At 40.6% G+C, this 20,255-nt stretch overlaps 2 protein-coding genes and 1 long non-coding RNA gene across 9 annotated transcripts in view; 2 read left to right on the forward strand and 1 right to left on the reverse strand.

Moving 5' to 3' along the window:
* The window catches only part of PHYHIPL (phytanoyl-CoA 2-hydroxylase interacting protein like), a 55,947-nt gene extending 41,831 nt beyond the window's left edge, over positions 1-14,116 (forward strand). Inside the window, exons 2-5 of one of the 2 annotated variants that reach the window (XM_066324231.1) lie at positions 2,495-2,691; positions 7,481-7,655; positions 8,613-8,730; positions 12,212-14,116. In XM_066324231.1, coding sequence (XP_066180328.1) covers positions 2,495-2,691; positions 7,481-7,655; positions 8,613-8,730; positions 12,212-12,746 — 1,025 coding nt within the window. In that variant the 3' untranslated portion in view covers positions 12,747-14,116. The remainder of the gene's footprint in view (positions 1-2,494; positions 2,692-7,480; positions 7,656-8,612; positions 8,731-12,211) is intronic. The other variant, XM_066324232.1, reaches the window with a different exon arrangement.
* The window catches only part of LOC136364340 (uncharacterized), a 148,459-nt gene that overhangs the window by 54,824 nt on the left and 73,380 nt on the right, over positions 1-20,255 (forward strand). The window lies entirely within an intron of this gene.
* FAM13C (family with sequence similarity 13 member C) overlaps positions 13,768-20,255 on the reverse strand; it is a 114,551-nt gene continuing 108,063 nt past the window's right edge. For 4 of the 6 annotated variants that reach the window (XM_066324228.1, XM_066324226.1, XM_066324227.1 and 1 more), the window contains 4 exons: positions 18,452-18,547; positions 17,000-17,199; positions 15,917-16,018; positions 13,768-15,184 (listed from right to left, as the gene is read on the reverse strand). In XM_066324228.1, the coding sequence (XP_066180325.1) occupies positions 15,061-15,184; positions 15,917-16,018; positions 17,000-17,199; positions 18,452-18,547 (522 nt within the window). In that variant the 3' untranslated portion in view covers positions 13,768-15,060. The remainder of the gene's footprint in view (positions 15,185-15,916; positions 16,019-16,999; positions 17,200-18,451; positions 18,548-20,255) is intronic. The other 2 variants (XM_066324230.1, XM_066324225.1) reach the window with 1 other exon arrangement.

The following is a 20,255-nucleotide window of genomic DNA, read 5'->3' on the forward strand; positions in this document are numbered from 1 at the left end:
TATGTGTGTTGTATCACCTAGTTTTCTATCTAACCACTACCCCACCCCTAACCCAGCACCATGGCTTTCCAGATCACAAAGATGCAGGAGCAGCAATGTTTGGGCCCTGCCGGGATGGCCTTGATGTGCCTCTTCCAGCCTCAGTGTTCCTGAAGCTGTAGGCTCTTTGACTCTTGACTCTAACCCCTACCCTAACCCTAAAAATTACCTGGAGATTTTCTGCTTGACATTTACTTAAAGCTATTTATTAATTTCAAAAGCAAAGAAATTAATAGGAATGGGAGTGCAGATGGGTGCCAGATATTAATACCAAGAAATGCACAGAAAATGATACCCATTTCCAGAAGCACTTTTGCTCTTTGCCATTGGTGTTCTCCAAAATGTTTCTTTCTCTTTGTTACTTTTTGTCAGTGGTCATTACTGCTTTGCACATATGCCCTGGTTTAAACCACCTTGGCTGTTTGCATCACAGCTCAGGCCCTGGGTATGGAATACAGAATTCTTAGGCAAATGATTTGCACATTAAGATATTGTGGATTTATGGCTTGGATTTCCTGGCTGCATGTCTGTTCAGGATGTTATAGGTGTTCAGTGTGCTGGGGTCTCAGTCTGTCCAGCTCTCCAGCTCTGAGAACCTCAGCAGCCGCACTCCATCTTCTACTTAAACACAGAGCCTTGGAAGAGGCGACCATTGAAGCCTTTTCAGTGTACCTGGCAGAGCTTTCAGTCATCCCTCAAATACAAATTGCTTGTAAAAGAAGGCAGTGCCATTTCCTCCCTGCTGGCTTTCTGAAATGTCATGTTGGGAAAAGCACTTACCACGTCTTTCATATGAAGAGAAAGCTTTCAGTAATGACTGATATTTCAGAGTCTGTTGCAGCCAGTGCAGCTGTTGAAAAATGTCATTGTGTATGGCACAAATAGGGGGGCATTTTGAGCATGACCATGCACTAACTGATTTCAGTATTAGCTGAAAAAGAAGAAGGAAAAAAGCAATAGAATGTTTAAAGAACAGACAACCTTTTGGATGTAAATGCATAAAATAAAAATAGAAAAATAGTTTTATTAGTTCTTGAAGTCATCAGTAAAAATACATTATTCACAATACTAGCTGGAGATCTATGAATTTTGCAGACTCTGTGATTGAATTTCACATATCTATGAGCAGAACTTTGAACAATCAGGCCAACAGTAATATTCCTGCATTGAAGTGCTGGAATAATTCTTTGGCAGAGTACGTAGAGATGCTGAAATGTTCCTAATGTTTTAAAAGTAAAAATTTTACTTTTATTACTTTTACTACACTCTAAGTTCAGTTTTTTAATCATTTTTACCAGTTATGATAAAAGTATAAGCACTGTCTTTTTCTATATTTAGATGTGACTATGAATAATTCTGACAATGCATTGCTTTACATCCCTGCATGAGTTTCCCATCTTCCTCCTCTGGCCAGAAGATGAGGAAGATGGGAAAGCTCTGGGGAGCTTTCCTCTATTTCTCATAGACACATTAGCTTTTGGTTTTTGCTTGGTTCTATCTGTCCTTCTCTATGTTAACTTTCCTTTTTTTTTTTCTTTCTGGTTTTTGTTTTTTTTCTTCTTCTTCTCTTACATTGTGTAGTTTGTTTGGGTTTTTTTTTCCTTTTTTACCCGGTATTTTTTCTTTGCTTTCTGGGTTTGTTTTTTTTAATTTGTTCACTTTTGACTCTTATGTAAGTCCAAGAACACCTAAAATTTCTGAGTTCTAATGTTCACAGAATGCTGAACTTTAAATTTGCCTTGGGAGCTAAGGGAAGACCTAAATTTAGAACCAGTGATTCTTTTTGGGGTCAGTGGTCATTTGTTCATCTCCCATATGTACTTAGAAAAGAACCTCCCAAGAAAACTGCAGGGTCTCAGCTGGGAAAACAGAAAGAATAAAGAACAGAAAATGAAGTTTGCTTGTGTGTCCCTTTTGCTGTGGCTCATCAAAGTGTTCATTGTTTCATTTCAAAGGAGTTGCTATTTTAAATATGTGTATACATATGTGCATATGCATCCACCATCTCTAAACCTTGCAGAGATTGGCTGTGCTTCGTGCTTGAACAATGGTTTAAGGATGAATATGATTTTTGCTTGTGTTTATGTTGCTGGCAGATATGGATAGGGCCATTATTTTAACTGTGGGCATTGCTGGCTTCTTAACTGAACCTTGGAGCACTTGATAGTTTCGGATGCTTTGTCCTGTCAGCCTGCAAACACTCACAGCAGTGATGCCAGCCACTCTGTGCACCCTGCCACTCTGTTATTAGTGCTTATTCACCTGAGGAAATTCATCCCTTCCCAATGCTTTCCATCGCTGACATCCAGAGCGGAGTAACTGTACCCCACTGGCTCCTGAGGACCCCCTCTGAGCCTTTGTGAAAGGCTCTTCAGGGATGTGCTTGTACTGGAGCACACAAAACAGTGATCAAATGGCTGCTTCACTGACTGAATCGTGCTTATTTTCTGTGCAGGGAATAAATCACAAGATAGTGGGATTGCAGAGATGGAGGAGCTTCCAGTCCCGCACAACATCAAAATAAGTAACATCACATGTGATTCCTTCAAGATTTCTTGGGACATGGATTCTAAATCCAAGGATCGCATTACTCATTACTTCATCGATCTCAACAAGAAAGAAAACAAGAATTCCAACAAATTCAAACACAAGGTAACTTTCATTTCAAAATCAAGGCACAAATACCTGATTTTAGACAGATGAATCTCTATGTTTTATTAAACTTTCAAAGCCAGGCCATGGGAAACAGAAATTGGATATCCAGCAAAGGTGGGTTTTGATAAATCTGATGAAATTTTGGTTTACTCAAAGTACCTTCTCTGTCTCCAGCCTATGTGCATGTACACACAAATATATTTGTTCCGCAGAGAACTGCACATCACCTTTTCTGTTTCATTTGAAAGCATATTTGGAACTTCTACAATGTAGTGCAAGACTGCCATTTTTATTCCTGACTAGTTCTTTATCATTATTTACAAAACGTGTGTATTCTCTGCCTGTCCTTGTTCAGTGACAGATTCCTGAGAGCAACACATGCCATTTCAGCAGAAGAGCCAGAAATTCTAATGCACTTCAGGAAGGCTTCCAGCAATTTTAGTTTGCAGCACTCAGCGCTGTGACCTGAATATTCATCTGGCCTCTTTCCTCAAGCCTCTGGTGCAGGGACATATTGAAGGCATTGCAGGATCTGTACTTACCAAATCCAGCAAAATCTGCTTTGACCTCAGAACAGCCGAAATACTGAGATGTTTAGAAAAACATGGAATAAGATGGAATGCTTTCCAAATTTAAAAAATAATGTTGGCATTACCTAAAAGATAAGGTTTGCCAAGCACAAATGACCATCCAAACAAATGTAAGGGCTGTAATTATCCCAGCACCTAAATAACTGTTGGTTTCAAAGCCAGTGAGATAAACAGAAAATATTCCCACCAATTTCTCTGAGGCTTTTTATTGTGAGAGTATTTTTCATGAGATTTCTGTTAATGGCAGGTGTATAATTTTCTTATTTTACCTTTGTTGTTGTTGTTGTTTGGTTGGAAGTGACATATGCATTAAGAGTAATGAAAAAATCACCTGCTCTTGCTTGAAATTGAGAATTTTACATGTTTGACCAGGGTGTTGCAGTTGCTAGGAACAGTGTGTGAAGCACTTCTAAACCTAATGTTATAAGAGGCATGTATTATGCCCCATTTTTAATTGTAATAGCAAATGTAGTAGGGTACTTTTGCTTTTTTCTTGCCCTTACTGATTTTGGACTGATAGCCTTTGAATTGAAATACCCATTTTACACTGCAGGACTAAAATATGTTCTCTAAAGTGGGATGGATTCTTTCTAATTTAATTTATTTTATTATTCTGCAGGGTTTTTTTTATGCATGTGCAAACTGGTGTATACTTGGAACATTTATTTTTGTGAAAAGGAGAGCCATCCTAGTAGAACAAACAGCACATACACTTCAGAATCTTTATCACAGTGATGAGACTAGACTTAAAATGGAAAGGGGGAAAAGGATATTTGTAGTATAATAAAGATAAGCTATTAGATTTATTTTGTGTTTCTTGGCAATTCCCTAGCTTTTTACTGTTCAGTAGTATTTAGTCAAAGGACAAAGGTAATTGGTTTTGTAAGAATAGGAGACTGAAATCTATCAATTAAGATGATTAATAATTTGAATGTCTTGTTGGAATTAACCAAAAACTGCTTGCTACTGATTTTGTTAGTGATTTAGTTAAGATTTTTTTCTGTGTAATTTTTTTATGGTTTTATTCCCAAGCTTGAATGATAAAGATCCAGAGAGCAGAGGGGGTAGACAACAGTAAAGCACAGACTGAATACTCCAGCTCTGTGTGTTCATGTTCATGTTCATGCATCTCTAGTACTAAGGAATTTTTGACACACCTTCTAGAACAAGCTTTGGTTGATAGCTGAAGTGCTCAGATCCCAAACGTGTAACTCAGGTGTGGTTCAAGGCAAGCACCCTTCCTCCTGTAAGGTCAGCCAAAGGAGTTCCCCAGCTGAAGCTCAGCAGCAGGAGCTGATAGCCCAGCAGCTGCAGCACTGAATCCTCACAGCAGGGAACTGACTTCCTAACGAAGCCTTTGCATCAAGGAGAAGGAGAGCACTGCCCTTTCTCCTAGCAGAGCTGTTTAGTGAGAAAAGAGTGAGCTCTACAGCCTACATATGAAAGAGAGCTTTGGGGTTTACTCCTAGGAGTCATCCAGCACCCTGAGGACGCCTGTGCAAGGAGAATTCACCCTAACTTAGCTTACAGGTAGGGTAAAGCACTACAAGTGCCCATCTCTCTCACAGGTGATAATGCAAAGGACCAGCTCATTTTCTAACTTATACAGAATTAACATTCAGTATCAATTTGCTCAGATGGCTGTGAGTTACTTGGGATATAGACTTAACCTGATAGGTCCATGCTGTACCTCAGGAAAGGGAGCTGATTGTTTTCTTGTGTACTGGGACACCATCCATGAATGATTCATTCTTCCAATACTCCTTCTGTTGATAAATATATATTCAGCATACTTAGGATACATAAAGTTTTATTATTTTTGACTACTGCCACCATTTCTGTGAAAGGAGGAGGTTTGTGTGGTTGCAGTGTGCAAAGACTAGAATTTTAATAAGATTTTGTCTTCTTTTCAATTCATTTTGCATACCTCCTCTCTTTTTTCAAATATTGAAATACAATTATTCCCATTTAATGAGAAAAAGCCTCAAATATTTAGCAAAACTGGGACTAGAATCTGAGCGTGCTGATTTCCCACAATGTGTTCTATGAGACTATCTTGTGAAGGGAAGGTAACATGAAATGGGAGAAAGTTGAAGACTGAAAGCTGCCTCTTTTCCCAAAAAGTAGAGTGACTCATACACCTTCCTGCTTACTTATTCAAAGCTTCCAGGCTGTTCTTAGAAATTATTGCCATCAAGGTACCTTTAGAGTTGTCTGGTGGTTGCTGGTAGTGGAGCAGCCATCTGCCACTCCAGAATCCTGGCTCTCCTTGAGCTGGCATAGTACCTGCTTTGCACTTCTTTGGTGGCTCTGCCAGGAATGAGAGCTTGAGAGATGAAAGGGAGAAGTGGAGAGTCCCCAGAGGAACCTCAATGTGAACATTTGAATATTTCCTCTGTATTGTGGCCTCAAAAAAAAATGGTGCTTGCTTAGAAAAAAAAATCAGAGTTGTGAGAAGCATCACATCTGCCCCTCCTCTCCAGCTGTGCAAGACATAAACCCCTCTGATTAATGTGGTGATCTGCCCCTTTCTTTTTACCTTTTTTTTTTTTTTTGTAGTCTCCCCTTTTTTGGTACGGTTAAAAGAGGTTGCTGATGCACAGCTGGAAGGTAAAGCCTTGACACCTGGGGGCAATAAGGCTTTTAATGTTACATGAAGACTGACAAAATTAATAGAGAAAAAGAGTGAGGGTAAAGGCTCACTGGGGTGTGAGCACAGAGATCTGACCCAGGTAAAAGCTGTTTTAACCATAACCCAAGAAGAGGTGACAGGAAGACCAATGATGTTAACTGTGGCACCTGCTGACTGCATTAGCAGCAGCAGACTCAGTCCAGTGGGATGCATTTTGGGCTGGTAGCTTTAAATGTCATTTGGTGTTTGTTTTTTTTTTCTTCTTAATTTTTCTCTATATATTATTAATTGTAGCTTGCACGACTGTCTCCTTTTCAGATAAAGTTTTCATCCAACTATTATTTGATTTAAATGAGAATTGGGAAAAAAGAAATCATGACAACAAAATTTTACCCTAGGTTATCACTCAATTACATCAATTCTTGTAATATCCCAAGCTGCTAATTTTAGAGTTTCTTAATACAGAAACTGAAGAAATTTTTTTGTTGATAGGAAAACAAAAGGAGAAAGATCATTTTCCATAATAGAAGACAAGGGAAAAATCTTTCAGGTCTTCAGAAAATATCTCCCTTCTATTCCATTTTTCCTTAAAGGACTGCTATGCTAGTATTTATAGGTTGATGATTGTGGACTAATATTTATAGGTGAACTGTTAAGGATGTCATTTTAAGTGCCCGCTTTTCACATGGCAGCCATCTCTCTATTCTGTTATTACTGGTGAATATTCAACAATAAATATGTCTCATTCTATCACAGCTCCTCAGGTACACTGCAAAGAATCATTCACCTCCATTGTGGGTCCTTTCTCCCACAGTTCTAACATAAGCTATCCTGTTCTTCAATTTTTTCTGTCCCTTGGTGGTCTGTACCAAAGTCTTTGGTGCTGTAGAGACCAAGTATTTTAACTACAACAAGCAGCTATTTTTCTTGGTTGCACACTGGGGCTACAATATACTGGAAGAGCAAATCAGAGGACCTGAAGGGGCAGTGGAGGGGAAAGCAGGAGGCCCAGTGATAGGCACAAGTTGTTTGGCTTCTTCTGGCCATTCCTGTACAGGAGGGTATTTTTGAAAGCTGTGAACCAGCCATACTTAATTTGCAATGTGTTTAATTTTTCTGTGTTAAAATTTAGTCTGTAAGACAGCAGCAGCAGTGTAGCTGGACTGATTGACAGCAGGAGGAATTTTGTTTGATTACATTGGCTGAAAGAAACCGGTGAGAGGACAAGAAGCTCTTAAATTAAGATACCTTTGTTCTCAGTTTTGCATATATAAACGCAAATGGCCCTGGTCTGAATTATATATTTGGGCTGTATGTAATAGTATTACTCTGCAGTCACTTGGAACAAATAATTAATTCATACATGCAAGTTATCCCCGTGTCCTTTAGAACAGGCCTTACACCACTGTGCTCTGCCACTGCTCACTTTGCTGCACCAACAAACTGTGGGAAGTAACTCGAGTTTGCGGAGAAGAGCCAGGGGGTGAGGAGTACACAGCAAAAGCAGAGAAGGTTTGGTTTCGCTGCTGACTCGTGTGTGGTTGTGTCCTTTTGTTCCTGCCAGGACGTGCCCACCAAGCTGGTGGCCAAGGCTGTCCCCCTGCCCATGACAGTGCGTGGGCACTGGTTCCTGAGCCCCAGGACAGAGTACACGGTGGCAGTGCAGACGGCCTCCAAGCAGGTCGATGGCGATTACGTCGTCTCAGAGTGGAGTGAAATCATCGAGTTCTGCACCGCAGGTAACGCTGCTGAGGGAGCCTGTTCCACAGCCTGGAGTCAATTAATGCTGCCTCTGCTGCCAGACCGGGCTGGGCACCTGCCAGTGCTGACTGTGCTGGTGTCTTAAAGAGTCACCCTTGGAAACTGGAGTTTAAACTTTAGGCTTTGTATGTGCTGAGGTTTGGCACGTTAAGCAGAGGCAGCGGGACCTCCCTTTTCTTGTGCAGTAGCTTAGCTGTCCAAAAATGCTGTGCCTGGCACCAGTGCTTCTCCCAGGCTAGGAAAGGGCCACCTGTGTGCCTGTCACTGGCTACCAGCACCTGTGGGGAAAAGGTAGAATGGCAGCTCCCTGACAGCTTAAGTCATTCTGCTGCTCTGCTTTCTCTGCGTGCTACAAAGGCTCAGCACCATCAACACCCCATCCCAAGAGTCACTTTAGCCTGTCTTTGATTTATAAGGCTTCCTTCGGACGTTCATGACCTGCTGTCACTGTGCATGCCTCTGTGAAAGCTGAAGACTGAGGCAAGCACAGTGTGAATCCCATGGTGGTTGGGAAGCCATTTAAGCTGAGTCCTAAGCAAGCTGTGTTAATTCTGTCATTAGTTGTTGGCTCACAGGCAGGTATATTGTAGTAAAGTTTGTCAACTGATAGGAGCCAGAGGGCAGTCCTGAGCTCCTCTGCAGTCCCGAGCTGCACTGCAGTCCCAAATACAGGGAAACCAGCTCTAACATAGGAAATTCTGAGCTGAAAGTTGCTGTAGGCTTGCAGAATTTTCATGAGGAAGGAGTGGGGAGAATCACAAATGCCTGCTCCTGCCATTTGACTTGCTTGTTGCCACTGATGAAAACTGAGGCATGGTGTGTTGTGTATTACCAAGACTCTGTTCCCAGTTTTCAGTCTGCATGTGTCTGTGACTTTTGAAGAGTGTTCTGTTTTTTCCTGCCCCCTGTACTAGCAGTTTGTCTTTCCTTTCCAGATTATTCCAAAGTTCACCTAACACAGCTATTGGAAAAAGCTGAAGTGATTGCAGGCCGTATGCTTAAACTGTCTGTTTTTTATCGGAATCAGCACAAAGAATACTTTGATTATATCAGGTAAGGAACTAAATATATACGAAGTCCTTTGGCAAATTAAAAGAGTAATGAAAATAAGTAAATAGAGACAGCTGTGCTAAAGGTAGAGCAGAATGTCTGTATGCTTTATAGCCTGTTCAGAGGAAGGCAAAGAATCAAATACAACTCATTTCTTTCACTCTGCTTAATTCAGCACTTCCATTAGGCAATAAAAGTCTGTGTTTTGAAGCACAGACTGAGGTGCTCATAGGGCCTCCAGCTAGATTTAAGCATCTGTAATCATAATAGAGAGTTTAGTAGCCAAATTTTTCCATTGTAAATTAAGAGGAAGATGACTGAGAGTAGGAGTGTACAACAGTGTACATAGGCATTTGCCTCCATGCAAGAGTTCTGTCTCAGGTATTTGCTCTCCACATACAACTATCCCATTTCCCTGCCCAAATGCAGTTATACAGACTCTGCAATCAGAATGTTAATTTATAGACCACATGGGGAGGGAGAGGGCACGGTGTTCAGACAATGTTACAACACGGTGCTTCAGTTGGAATGAAAAAACTAGGATGGCTGGAGGTAGGTCCCCTGTTCTATTGGAGACCCAGCGTGCCCTCCACACATGGCTGGAGCGTCAGTACAAGAGAAAAGCAGACTTTTTGATGGAAGGAGTCAAAGCTCATGTGCTGAGTGAGCAGGAGCAGCCACACAGAGTAACCTTCTCCTGTTAGAAGAACATGGATGAGAGGTAAGCAGTGTGCTGAAAGGCTGCAGCACTGACTGTGCTTCTTTAATATTCATTGGGAGATAGAGCTCCCAATGGGCCACATAATTTTAGTTTTATGTGTGTCACACTAGTACCTGCCTAGAATGGAAAGTTTTTAAAGCAACTCAAGGCAATCCAGCTTCAAAGGACAGACTCCACCACCCTTGGAAACATTTCCACTTTGTAGTCATGGGTATCTGATTCATTCTAAGAGTGTATTGAATATTGCAGAGCATGGGCTTGCTTTCCCCCATCTGTGTTTTAGAAGGATTGTTTTATTGCACACAGAGACAGAGCTGCAAAACTCAGTGGAGGTAGAGAATAAATTGTGGTTGTTGAGGCTCTTTGAGGCCCTCATAAACCACTGTGGCCATCCTGGGCTGGATACCACAGAAGGGAAATGCCTGTACTCTTCTGATCCTCATGTTGCTTTGTTTTCAGCTATGTAATCATAATGCATCTGCCTTTGTGTTCATTAGTGTTGAAAATTGCCACTGAGGTGCATTTATAGCTGTGAGTTTGGCCTTGTTCTGCCAAATGTGTCTCTAATTGATTGCACCCTATCTGTTGTTCCCCTTCTTCCTATTAAGTTCCTTCTTGGTTAGACACCAACAGAGATGAGTTTGTTTTCCCTCTGTTAGTGAGCTGGAGACAAAAAACTGTTTTACAGCAGGACGTCAGGAAGCTACAATGCTGGAACTGGCTGATGGTCAAATCTTTTGGTCAGAAATCGACTAATACAGTCCAAGGGCTAATCCTTCCCCAGTACACTTGTTTGTATGTTATGTTAAAAACCCTAAACATTTGCTTCTTGTTAGGGGAAAATTCCTTGTCGTTCCATGCCTGCCAATGGCCTCTGGTGCCATCACTCAGCCTGGAAGAGCTCTGGTAGTGTTGGCATACAGGCATCTGTTCCTGGTGCTAAAGCTGCAGCCCCTACAGGGAGGGTGAGAGCTCAGAGAGGCTGTTTGTGTCACTGCAGCTCACCTGGGCTGCAGCACCACCAAGCAGCTTAGATCCCCCAAAAGGGGACCTATAATTAGCCTAATTGGCCACTGGATGTCAGTATCTTGCCACAGAAATGGAGCCTATTTCTTCAGAGTGAAGCCTGACTTTTCAGGTTGTGGAGGTTTCCGGTGGTTATTTAAGCTCATTTAACCTTTTTTTTTTTTTCTTGTTCTTCTTTTACCCCTAGTAATCTCTTCAGACATAAAATACTAATTATACCCCCCACTCCAGTCAATGTCCTATAAAATAGTGCTTGAGACAAAAAGTAGGTAGTATTTGAATGGCTCAGAAAACTTCTGGAATTTATCTTAGAGTGAAAATAAAGATGTGGTGCTTGAGGAGATGACAAGTAATGAAAAAAGTAGTCACAGCTGGAGATATTTCTGAGTTGATATAGAGCTGTTTTTTAATGTATGCGCTGAGTTTGTTTGCTTTGACTGCTACCTCCCACTTGAACCAAGCAAAACCTCCCACACAGCACCATTTTACATGGACCTGTTGCAAGTAAAGAGCAGTGCAAGAACAGTCTTTATTGGCTACTTTCCCCTCTCCTAGAAGAAAGAAGGAAAAAAGAAAAAAAAGTAAAAGCAAAGCAAGAGGGGAACATAAGAAGCATAAGACTCTCCAGACCCACAGCTTCATGCATTTTTAGCTTGTCATTGAGTATAAAGACATTGTTCTAAGGGTAGGACAGATATGATTTTGCAGGACTTACAAAAGGGGATGGTTCCCTTTCTGGTATCACGTGGTTGCAGGTGCAGAGGGAGCCAAAGCTGCCACTGGGGCACTTCCAGAGCTGTGTGGGACAAAAATACTGGGATATGCCCTGCTATACATAAAATCCCAGGTGCTAAGGATGGTTAGATGGGGTGTTTTGGAGTGTTCTCCTAAATTTAGCAACATAATGCTGCTGAGTGAAATTTAGGATTTGGGGGTTTAAAAATTTACTTTTTAATTTCTTTTCACTGGAATGCAATTGAGCTAATTTAAAAAAAAAAAAAAAAAAGAAAAACCACAAACAAACAAAAACCTGAAAACAACAACAACAAAAAACCCCTAGTCTTTTTTCCCCTTAGAACTAGTGACTGCAGAGGCTGGATACCAACCAAAGTGGAAACTAACCAAGTTGCCTAATTCTCTGTGCCCAGCTCTGCACTGATTGAAGTCGGCAGTAGACCAGTTAGACTTGAAATGATCATTTGGGGACAAAAAATACTGGCAGACAGTACATTCTTTCCTATAACCTCTGAAAAGCAGCCTTCAGAAATAACTTTCACTGGCAGTTTTCTACATGAACTATATACTGCCTATGCTAAAAATACATATTAACAAACAGTGGATTCAGCATATGGAGAGTGACTTGCAGTATTCAACATGTGTTTATTGTTAGAAATGTAGTGTAAGTCTGAACGAATTAGCTAATTCAAGATACTTGTGTTTTGGGGGCTTTCTTGTTTGTGCTTTTTTTGCCTGCATATGATAGCCCCACAGCTGACAGAGAAGGCAGGCTGGAAAAGCAGATTTTCCCCTTGAGCAGGAATTATTCTAGCTCTTCCCAAATCTGATGGCACTTGATATTCTTGCTCCCAAGACCATGACACTAACCCCGGCTTTCAGTTTAATGGTTTTCCTTTGTGTCCCTTCCAAATCCTGTTTCCAAACAGCACGCTGTCCTAACTTTCCACTTTTCCTTTACCATGTGTTACAAAATAAACAATACTAGTCCTTCATTTGTAGAGAGCATCATGGGAATGCTATGCAGCCCTCTGTTAAGGATAACAGTGGCAGCCATGGCTCTCCAATCAGTGGGAAGCTGGAAGGCATCTTCTTTAGCTGCAACACCGAGTTTAACACTGGGAAGCCACCCCAAGATTCACCCTATGGAAGATACAGGTATGAGATTGCAGCTGAAAAACTCTTCAACCCCAATACTAACTTGTACTTTGGAGACTTCTACTGCATGTACACAGCCTACCACTACGTCATCCTCGTGATCGCCCCCGTGGGGTCACCGGGAGATGAGTTCTGTAAGCAGCGCCTTCCCCAGCTAAATATAAAAGATAACAAATTTCTGACCTGCAATGAAGAGGATGGGGTCATGGTTTACCATCACGCCCAGGATGTTATTTTGGAAGTAATTTACACTGATCCTGTGGATCTCTCCCTCGGCACAGTTGCAGAAATTACTGGTCACCAACTAATGAGCTTGTCTACTGCAAATGCAAAGAAAGATCCCAGCTGCAAGACCTGCAATATCAGTGTTGGACGTTAAAACTCCCCTCATTCCTTAGGAGCCTTCAAACCTCCGTTGCCCATTTCCATAGTCAGACAGTTCTGTCGGAAGCATGCACATGCCGCTGTCACCAAAAGCAACTACCAGTCTTCGAAATCTCCAATAGCCTTCTTAGGATTTCTTCTCTCCCTCTTTCCCTCCTCTCCTCCTGATGCTTTAAATGATTAGAAGTCCTGGATTTCTTTCTGGCAACCATTTATACCTAGATGCTGCAAAAATTATTTTCTGTTTCTTGCCAAACATAACAAAATCCTATATAAACTGCTTTAGCAAAATAAAAATAACGGCTTATAAATGGTGTTTAAATATGCATTCATTTTAACTACTGAACAAGTACTGGGATAACTGAACAGCATGAAAGGTTGTAATTGCAGCATGATTTGAATTTCAGAGCCTAGAAATGTCAGCACTTCCAACGTGTTGTTTGACAGTGTTATTTATGTTATTTATATTAGCTAACTGAAAACAGAAACTGTGTCTCGACATAATAAATATAATAGAAAAATATTTTATTTGTACTGTTGTATAAAATATTATACAATCATATAGAATATATAGATTACATTTTAATATCAATTGTATACATGTCATTAAATCATTTTCCCTTATCAAAGATGTAGTTTGTAAACTTCAAATAGCTCTGTATCTGTTCCTGTTGCTCTAGATGACTTTAATTAAAACAGATTTATGAAGACCATTTCTGATTCATAAAAGTTAAGTTATAAATTATTAAATCAGTACACTGAAACAACAAACAGCTGCAAAATAAAAAATTCCTTTTTTAGTGTTCATATTTTTTCCTCCATAGTACTTGAAGATGTGTACATCCTCCAAATCATGCCATTACATACTAAATACAAACATGGTTGGTACATTATAGGCTTTATAAAATCATATCTTCTTACCAAGATAGAAAACATGTTGCTTATACTATGTGGTCAATACAAAATGACAGGTAAAGCAAAACACTAAACATGATTCAACTGGTTCCAGTCCCTCATTTTTCTCTTTAAGTAATTCTTCCCTCCTTTCTGTCTGGGCTAGGAATTTCCCAGAATCCCTGCTTTTCATTTCTAGTACAAAACTTGCTGATAATCCTTCTGTTACTAGTCCACTTTTCACACCAATGGCCTATCACAAACAGTGACAATTTTCCTTAATATTACAAAGTGTGGTGCTCTGAAAGTTAAGAAAGATGCATAATTCCAATGGAAAAATAACTTTGTATAACCTTATTTTCAGTAAACAAGAAGTCTAGCAGTCCTCATCAGATAACTGTGACACTCACTTATATACCATGTACTTTATCTATCCAAAATATCTTAGCATAATGCAGTAATCTAGTCCTGTTTTTATATATATATATATATATGTGGCAATTTATAACACAAGAAGTACTTCAACATTTTACAAAGTGCATGCGTCTAAACGAGCTTTGGTAGTTAGAGAAGCGAATGTTATAGCATCAGGCAAACCAAAGTGCAAAGGTTAATAGAGAAATCAAAATTAGCATGTAGTTGATCTATTTACTGACTTTTAAGTTCTGTGAGCCAGGTCCTGTGAACTAGTGAAAAGGACAGCAGCCAGTACAATTGTTCCATGTGTCCTCAGCAACCTGTAGCTATTTTTTTTTGCCAAGCATGGCAAATTCATTCCTATAACACCACTAGCTCCATTTGGCAATCATGTTCTGGCCTTTTCTTGCACAAGCAGCATTACTCTGCTCTACTCCCAGCCCTGGCACTGCTTCTTCCTATGCACCTTTCTTTGAATGGCAACTCTGTCTTGACAGCTAGAATATGTTCTGAGTTTTCCCTTCACTCACTTCAATTCATTTCTTTTAATCTAGTGAATCAGAACCTTAATAGCCAACATTACTAATTAGGTATAACACATGTTAATTCTGGAAACAAACATGTGGCACATTAGCATGTACTAAGATGTACTAAAAACCTGCAGAACATTTCCTCACACTTTCAGAGCAGGTCGTACTGAGAATCTACATTACTTCAATGTCTTTCTAATTTCTTAACATTCTCACAGTGCACTTCAAGGCTTTTCAAAAGGAAAAATATATACTATAGTCCACTCACCCGTGCTTAATATTCTTGCATATTGCTGTCCTCCCTCATCACAGCTATTATAATAGGTAAAGTGCATCAAAAATCTCAGTGTGTCAAATAATTGTGCAGCAGACCAAGACCTGTAAAATTACTTCCTCTTTTTCATTACTTGTTTGTTTGCTTGGATTATTTTTTCCCCTAGAGAACAATATCACAGCATTGCATTCACTTCAAATTGTTTTGGAAATATCATGCTTACTGATGAGAACCTCCAGGAGCCTGATTTTGGCTTTTGTGTGCTTGTATTCAGAGTATTCCTCAGCCATTGGCACCCGATCTTCTTTCTGAGGACTCCTATGAAAAGCAAATAAAAACACCATCACTTTTTATTAATAAGAAGAGAAACAGTCCTAAAAATTAATTCTGCAACAACTAATGAGGATTGGGGTTTTTTTTACTGACCGTAAATGAGTAAAGATAATTTGACAGGACCAAAAAGCTCTAATATACAGAAATAAAATAATATTTAAAATACTGAATTTTCATATACCAGACAACTTTCTTGACAGCTGTGGAAGCATAGTTACTTGGTTCTCAAATATGCAGAGAAGTCATCTACACCACGGTTTTCAACAATAAGGTGTTTGCTCAATGAAGAGGAGGAAAAACAAAGTGAAAAATGGCCAGTATTTAATTCTGGGTAAAAAAAAAAAAAAAAAAAATCAGTGGCTTCTGGTTTTAGAATCTGGCTGTTTAAAAATGGCCCAACTGCCAGGTCTATTCCCTACAGACTGACATCCTCAGAAAGAGATTTTTAGCAGCCTCCCTTCAGCTCAGAGTATCCTGTGCTGACCTGGGGTTTACACACATTATTGGCATGTCCTGGAAGATCCCCAGATCCTGTTTCTCCTCATGGATGATCACATTTTGAAGGAGCTAAACAGAGAGATAGATGGACATCTCCAGAGACCAGACATTTCCAGGGTATTTTCCCGCCCTTTGGCCTGCTCACCCTCACAGAGAGAAACAGCCCTGCCCAGCACCCAAAGGGGATGAGGAGAGGGCTCTGCTGAGCTGCTGAGTTACCTTCCTGTCTGTTTGTAGAACTGCTCCTCAAACTCTCGAAGAGCCTTGCGAAGTCTCTTCTTATCAGCTCTGGTTTCTCTGAGATGCTCCAGCAGAACAGGCCTGTGAAACAGAGACCAGAACATGAAACTGCCTTGTGCTTGGGAGGGTTGTAAAAGCCCTGGATTTGGGTGGCAGAGAGCTCCTGCTCTGGGCCCTTGGCAGGCACTGACCAGAGAGCCCTGAGACATCCCATCACACCCCATACATGGTTGGACTCTTTCCCTTTTACTGGTATTCCAGCTAATAAAGGGAAAGCAGAGACTGGTCAACAGAGAAGGGACATTCAAGACTGAGCCTTGCTACTGTGGAATTAAAGGAGTAGAAAGGGCTCAGTATCTCACAGGAGGAAATGCTGTAACTGAATTAAAGTCAGCATCCAAGCCCTGCTCCTATTTGCAGCTGTTCCTGATTATTACTGTGGTGCAGTGGAAATGCTAGTGGTACCCAGAAGCATCATTTTTGGAAGTCAGGTTTTAGCTAGTGTTCAGAGAATAGGGGTTTTAAGCAGTGAGAGAACTCTGTTACAACATTTTCTCCTGGTAAATTTTTTTTTTTTTTTTTGCATAATGACAAAATGCACAGAAACATCTTCCCCGCGTTTATGAGCAAACTATTGTACACACACAGTTGAGTTACATAGAAATCTGAGCAATTTTTATTTGATCTTTATAATGTTAGAGTCTAGTTAGCTTCATTTATGTATCTAAGACCTCCCAATCAAAACACAAAAGAAAGATATCATCCCCTAAGGTATCTGTTCCTGGAAGGCACAATCTTCAACTGGTTACCTTTCTCTTCCTGGAGACAAAAAGCTGGCACAAAGTTGTTTGAATAAACATCTCAAACCATCAGTATGCTGCTGAAACAATGAATCTCCTCTGCTTCCTCTCTCCAAAAGAAAGGGCTGAATCACTCCTTTGGTATAGAATTTACCTGTGCAACAGGTATGGCTCCTATATCTCTCTTACAGACTCACATTTCACTTACAAAGTCTACAAGAAATGTTTTAAAACATTCGGGGGGAAAAAAGAGAGAACTTACATTGTTGCCTCATGTAAATTGGACATAGACAAGGCTGTTGGCCTGTAAACTTTCTTTTCATCCAGAGGTGAAATATGTGCAGGCTCACTCTCCTCCTGGGAGAAACACAGGCGCTCTTCAACAGGGAAGCAAGACATTGGACCAGACGATAACTCATGGCTGCTTTGAGAATGGTCTTCATCTGAGTCTTCCTCCTCCTGCTTGGGAAATGAAAAGCATTATCAAATTAATTGTTTAAATTACATTACTTACAGTGATAGGCTGACAACATAAGGAATTAAGATCTGACTTCCTGGATGTAGTCATTGAAACAGATTACACATACTGAAAGGTTTACCAGGTCTACCTGAAGTTGTTCATGAGGACATTCCTGGGGTCACTGGGTTACTGTGCATTGCCTACCAGGAGTAAAAAGGACAGAAGCTGGCCCTGCTTCCAAGTATCTCCAGCCAGCAATTTATTCCTGTCTGCCCAAAAGGCCTTCCATGTAGCAAAGATTTAACTCACATTCTGTATTTATGTAAGCAGTGCAGTCTAGCTGGAACTCATACTCCTCTTATATACACATCCCCTGTGTGTATATTATATCCAGATGTAAAAAGAATTGGAGGGAGAGATTCTGCAGTTTTATAGATACTAGTGTTAATTACTAAAATAGACTGATCTTGGTGTCTTGCTCACATTCCTCCATGCTCAGAAAAATAGCTGAGCTATTGAAACTAAGGCTTAAACACAAAAACTCCGTAAGGAAAAGCAGCACTTAGTGGAAATGTTACAACAACACTTAAGGGACACTTCAGTGAAAATTTTCGGCAAAATACCCATGTGTAAGTGTGCAAAGCTTCGTACTTTGATTTTACAAGAAATGTCAACTTACACTGTCATCTAAGAAGACAATAATAATTTTTAAATTGACCTAGCCCAAATTACTGTTAGATTAGTATTCTTGATAGACATGCTAATTAACTTCCAAGTAGCCAGATTCCACTGCCTTTGCTCACTGAGACCAGTACTACTCCAATACACCAATATATTATTAAAGTACTACAAATTGCATATATGTGTTACATGATTGATGAAAGCACTGTTGATAAGATATAGAAATTAGATATAGACTAGAGTAGCAGAGTCCTTCATGGAAAGAGAGAGGTTTCCTTCTGTGTTGCAGATGTTTGCCATGATGGAAAACTAAAGCCAGCCTTCAATGTCTTACCCAGCCCACTGAAGTTCTTGCCTCAGAAACTGCTGCTGTACATTGGAACCTCTGTCGTGCACAGAAGTTGAATTTTACAGAGCATTTTACTCTATCTGAAATCGACACCCTGTTTGAACCAATGAGCAGGTTTTTTTGGATATCAGTAGTTCTATTGCTGCTAAATGGACATACAGGTACAAATCAAACTTGGCATTTTGTATGTTTCCTTGACAATGGATGAATTCTTTCCAACTTACAATTGTTGTGATCAAAGATGGAGCAGCCAGAAGTTTCTTGATAATTCTGTATCTTTCGTAAAGAGGTTTCATGAGACTCTTTTCTTGCTTAGTTACCTAAAGAGAAATCATAACAAAACACAGCCCTCAAAAAATAAAAAATAAGAAGTAAATTTAAAAGCATTTCATTTTCTCCTGTAAAGATGAGAAAAATGTTAGAGGAGTATAAGCAGATGTGCATTTTGCTTCAATAGATGTTCCATGGGAACTGTCATTCAATCAGTGCCATCTAAAAAGGAAGATGACAATCTGTTCTCTAAAGGAGAATACCCAGTATGTTTTCCTCACTTTCCTGAGCCACACTGCCCAGGAAGAGGGTCAATTATTCTCTCTCTGGGGCTGCTGCTGGAGCAGTAGGAGTTCAGATGTGCTGTTGCTGTGCCTTGCATGGCCAGCTCGCTTCCTTAGCTGTGATGACAGCAGCAGGAATGCCACAGCCTGCCTGGGACAAACCACTTCTCTCCATCAGTGGGATGGAAAGCACCAAGAACGCGGCTCTGCAGCCTGCACATGGAGCTGGCTCTGTGCAGGATTGCTGTGTGCATTCCTCACCAGAGCTGCCTTCCACAGTGGAGAGCCATCCATCCGTTCATTTACTTTGTTCTTGGGCTTTCATGAGCATTTGGAGCATTGATTTGAAAGAGAATATGATTTTAAATCAGGTGTTAAGTGCCTGATCCAGCCATAAATGTTCACAAATACAAAAATACACCTTAGGAAAACTAGCTGTGCACTAGACTGACTTAGTGCATTAAGGAAAAAAAAAAAACAAAACAAGACAAACCTCCCCCCAGTCAACCAAAGTAACATTTTCCTCAGTGATAAAATATCCAAACAGGATTATTTGCTCCTGGCCCACCATCAGCCTCTGCTCATCAGCTCACACCTATGAGCACTCACTGGGTGCAATTTCACAGATTTTTGGCACTTCAGAGATGTCTGCTCAGGTGAATGAACACATGTCTGAAGACACACAGACTGGCTGATGGCACAAACAATAGTCCAGAGCCGCTCAGAAAGACAAATGCCTGCTCAGCAGGAGCAAGGGGACAGTAGACACACACAGGCTGGTGGCATTGCACACATCTGGCTGATGGGGTGCTTAGGGACCCCTTCCAGAGCCACCCTTCACTGCGGAATGTCAGGGCTTGCCTATCCCAGCCCGGCCACTTCTTTTCCACAGGCATCACGTTCTATTTAACTACAACACAGAAGAGCTCCAGGCAATGCCAAACAAGCCAGAAGAGAGAATTTTTTTTGCTTTGAACCTGGTCAGTGGCCTCTCTGTTCGACCTTGTCAGGTAAGTCTGGTTAAAGGTGGTGCTAAGCCATAGCAGACATCAGCAGGGCAGAGGGCAGCCCCAGCACACTCCACTGTGTTTCAAGGCTGCTGTTACAGAGCTGCTTCAGCCCTGAGAAGAAACAACCCCTCTGAGGCCTATGCTACAAAGGCAGTCAGCTAGCTGTTCTCTTTCCTTTCTCTGAATCAAGTCACTTTTACCTCTACATTGCACTAATAATTTCTTTTTTTGTTTTTCTTCCTAAAAAATATAATTTATTCATACCCTTCTTGCATACTCACTCCATCCATCACCTCTCATTCCATGCCCAAAAAAAATGAACAAAAATGAGGTCAGAATCGGATCATAATTTTAACAGCTGGCATATTTTTGGGCAAACAGAGCAGCCAGTTCCCTTTTCCTCTACTACAACAACTACTAGCCAGAAGCAGACATTCACAAGAATGAAGACGTTGATATCAAAA

The sequence above is a fragment of the Sylvia atricapilla genome, chromosome 8, assembly GCF_009819655.1.
Source record: "Sylvia atricapilla isolate bSylAtr1 chromosome 8, bSylAtr1.pri, whole genome shotgun sequence".
Lineage (NCBI taxonomy): Eukaryota > Metazoa > Chordata > Aves > Passeriformes > Sylviidae > Sylvia > Sylvia atricapilla.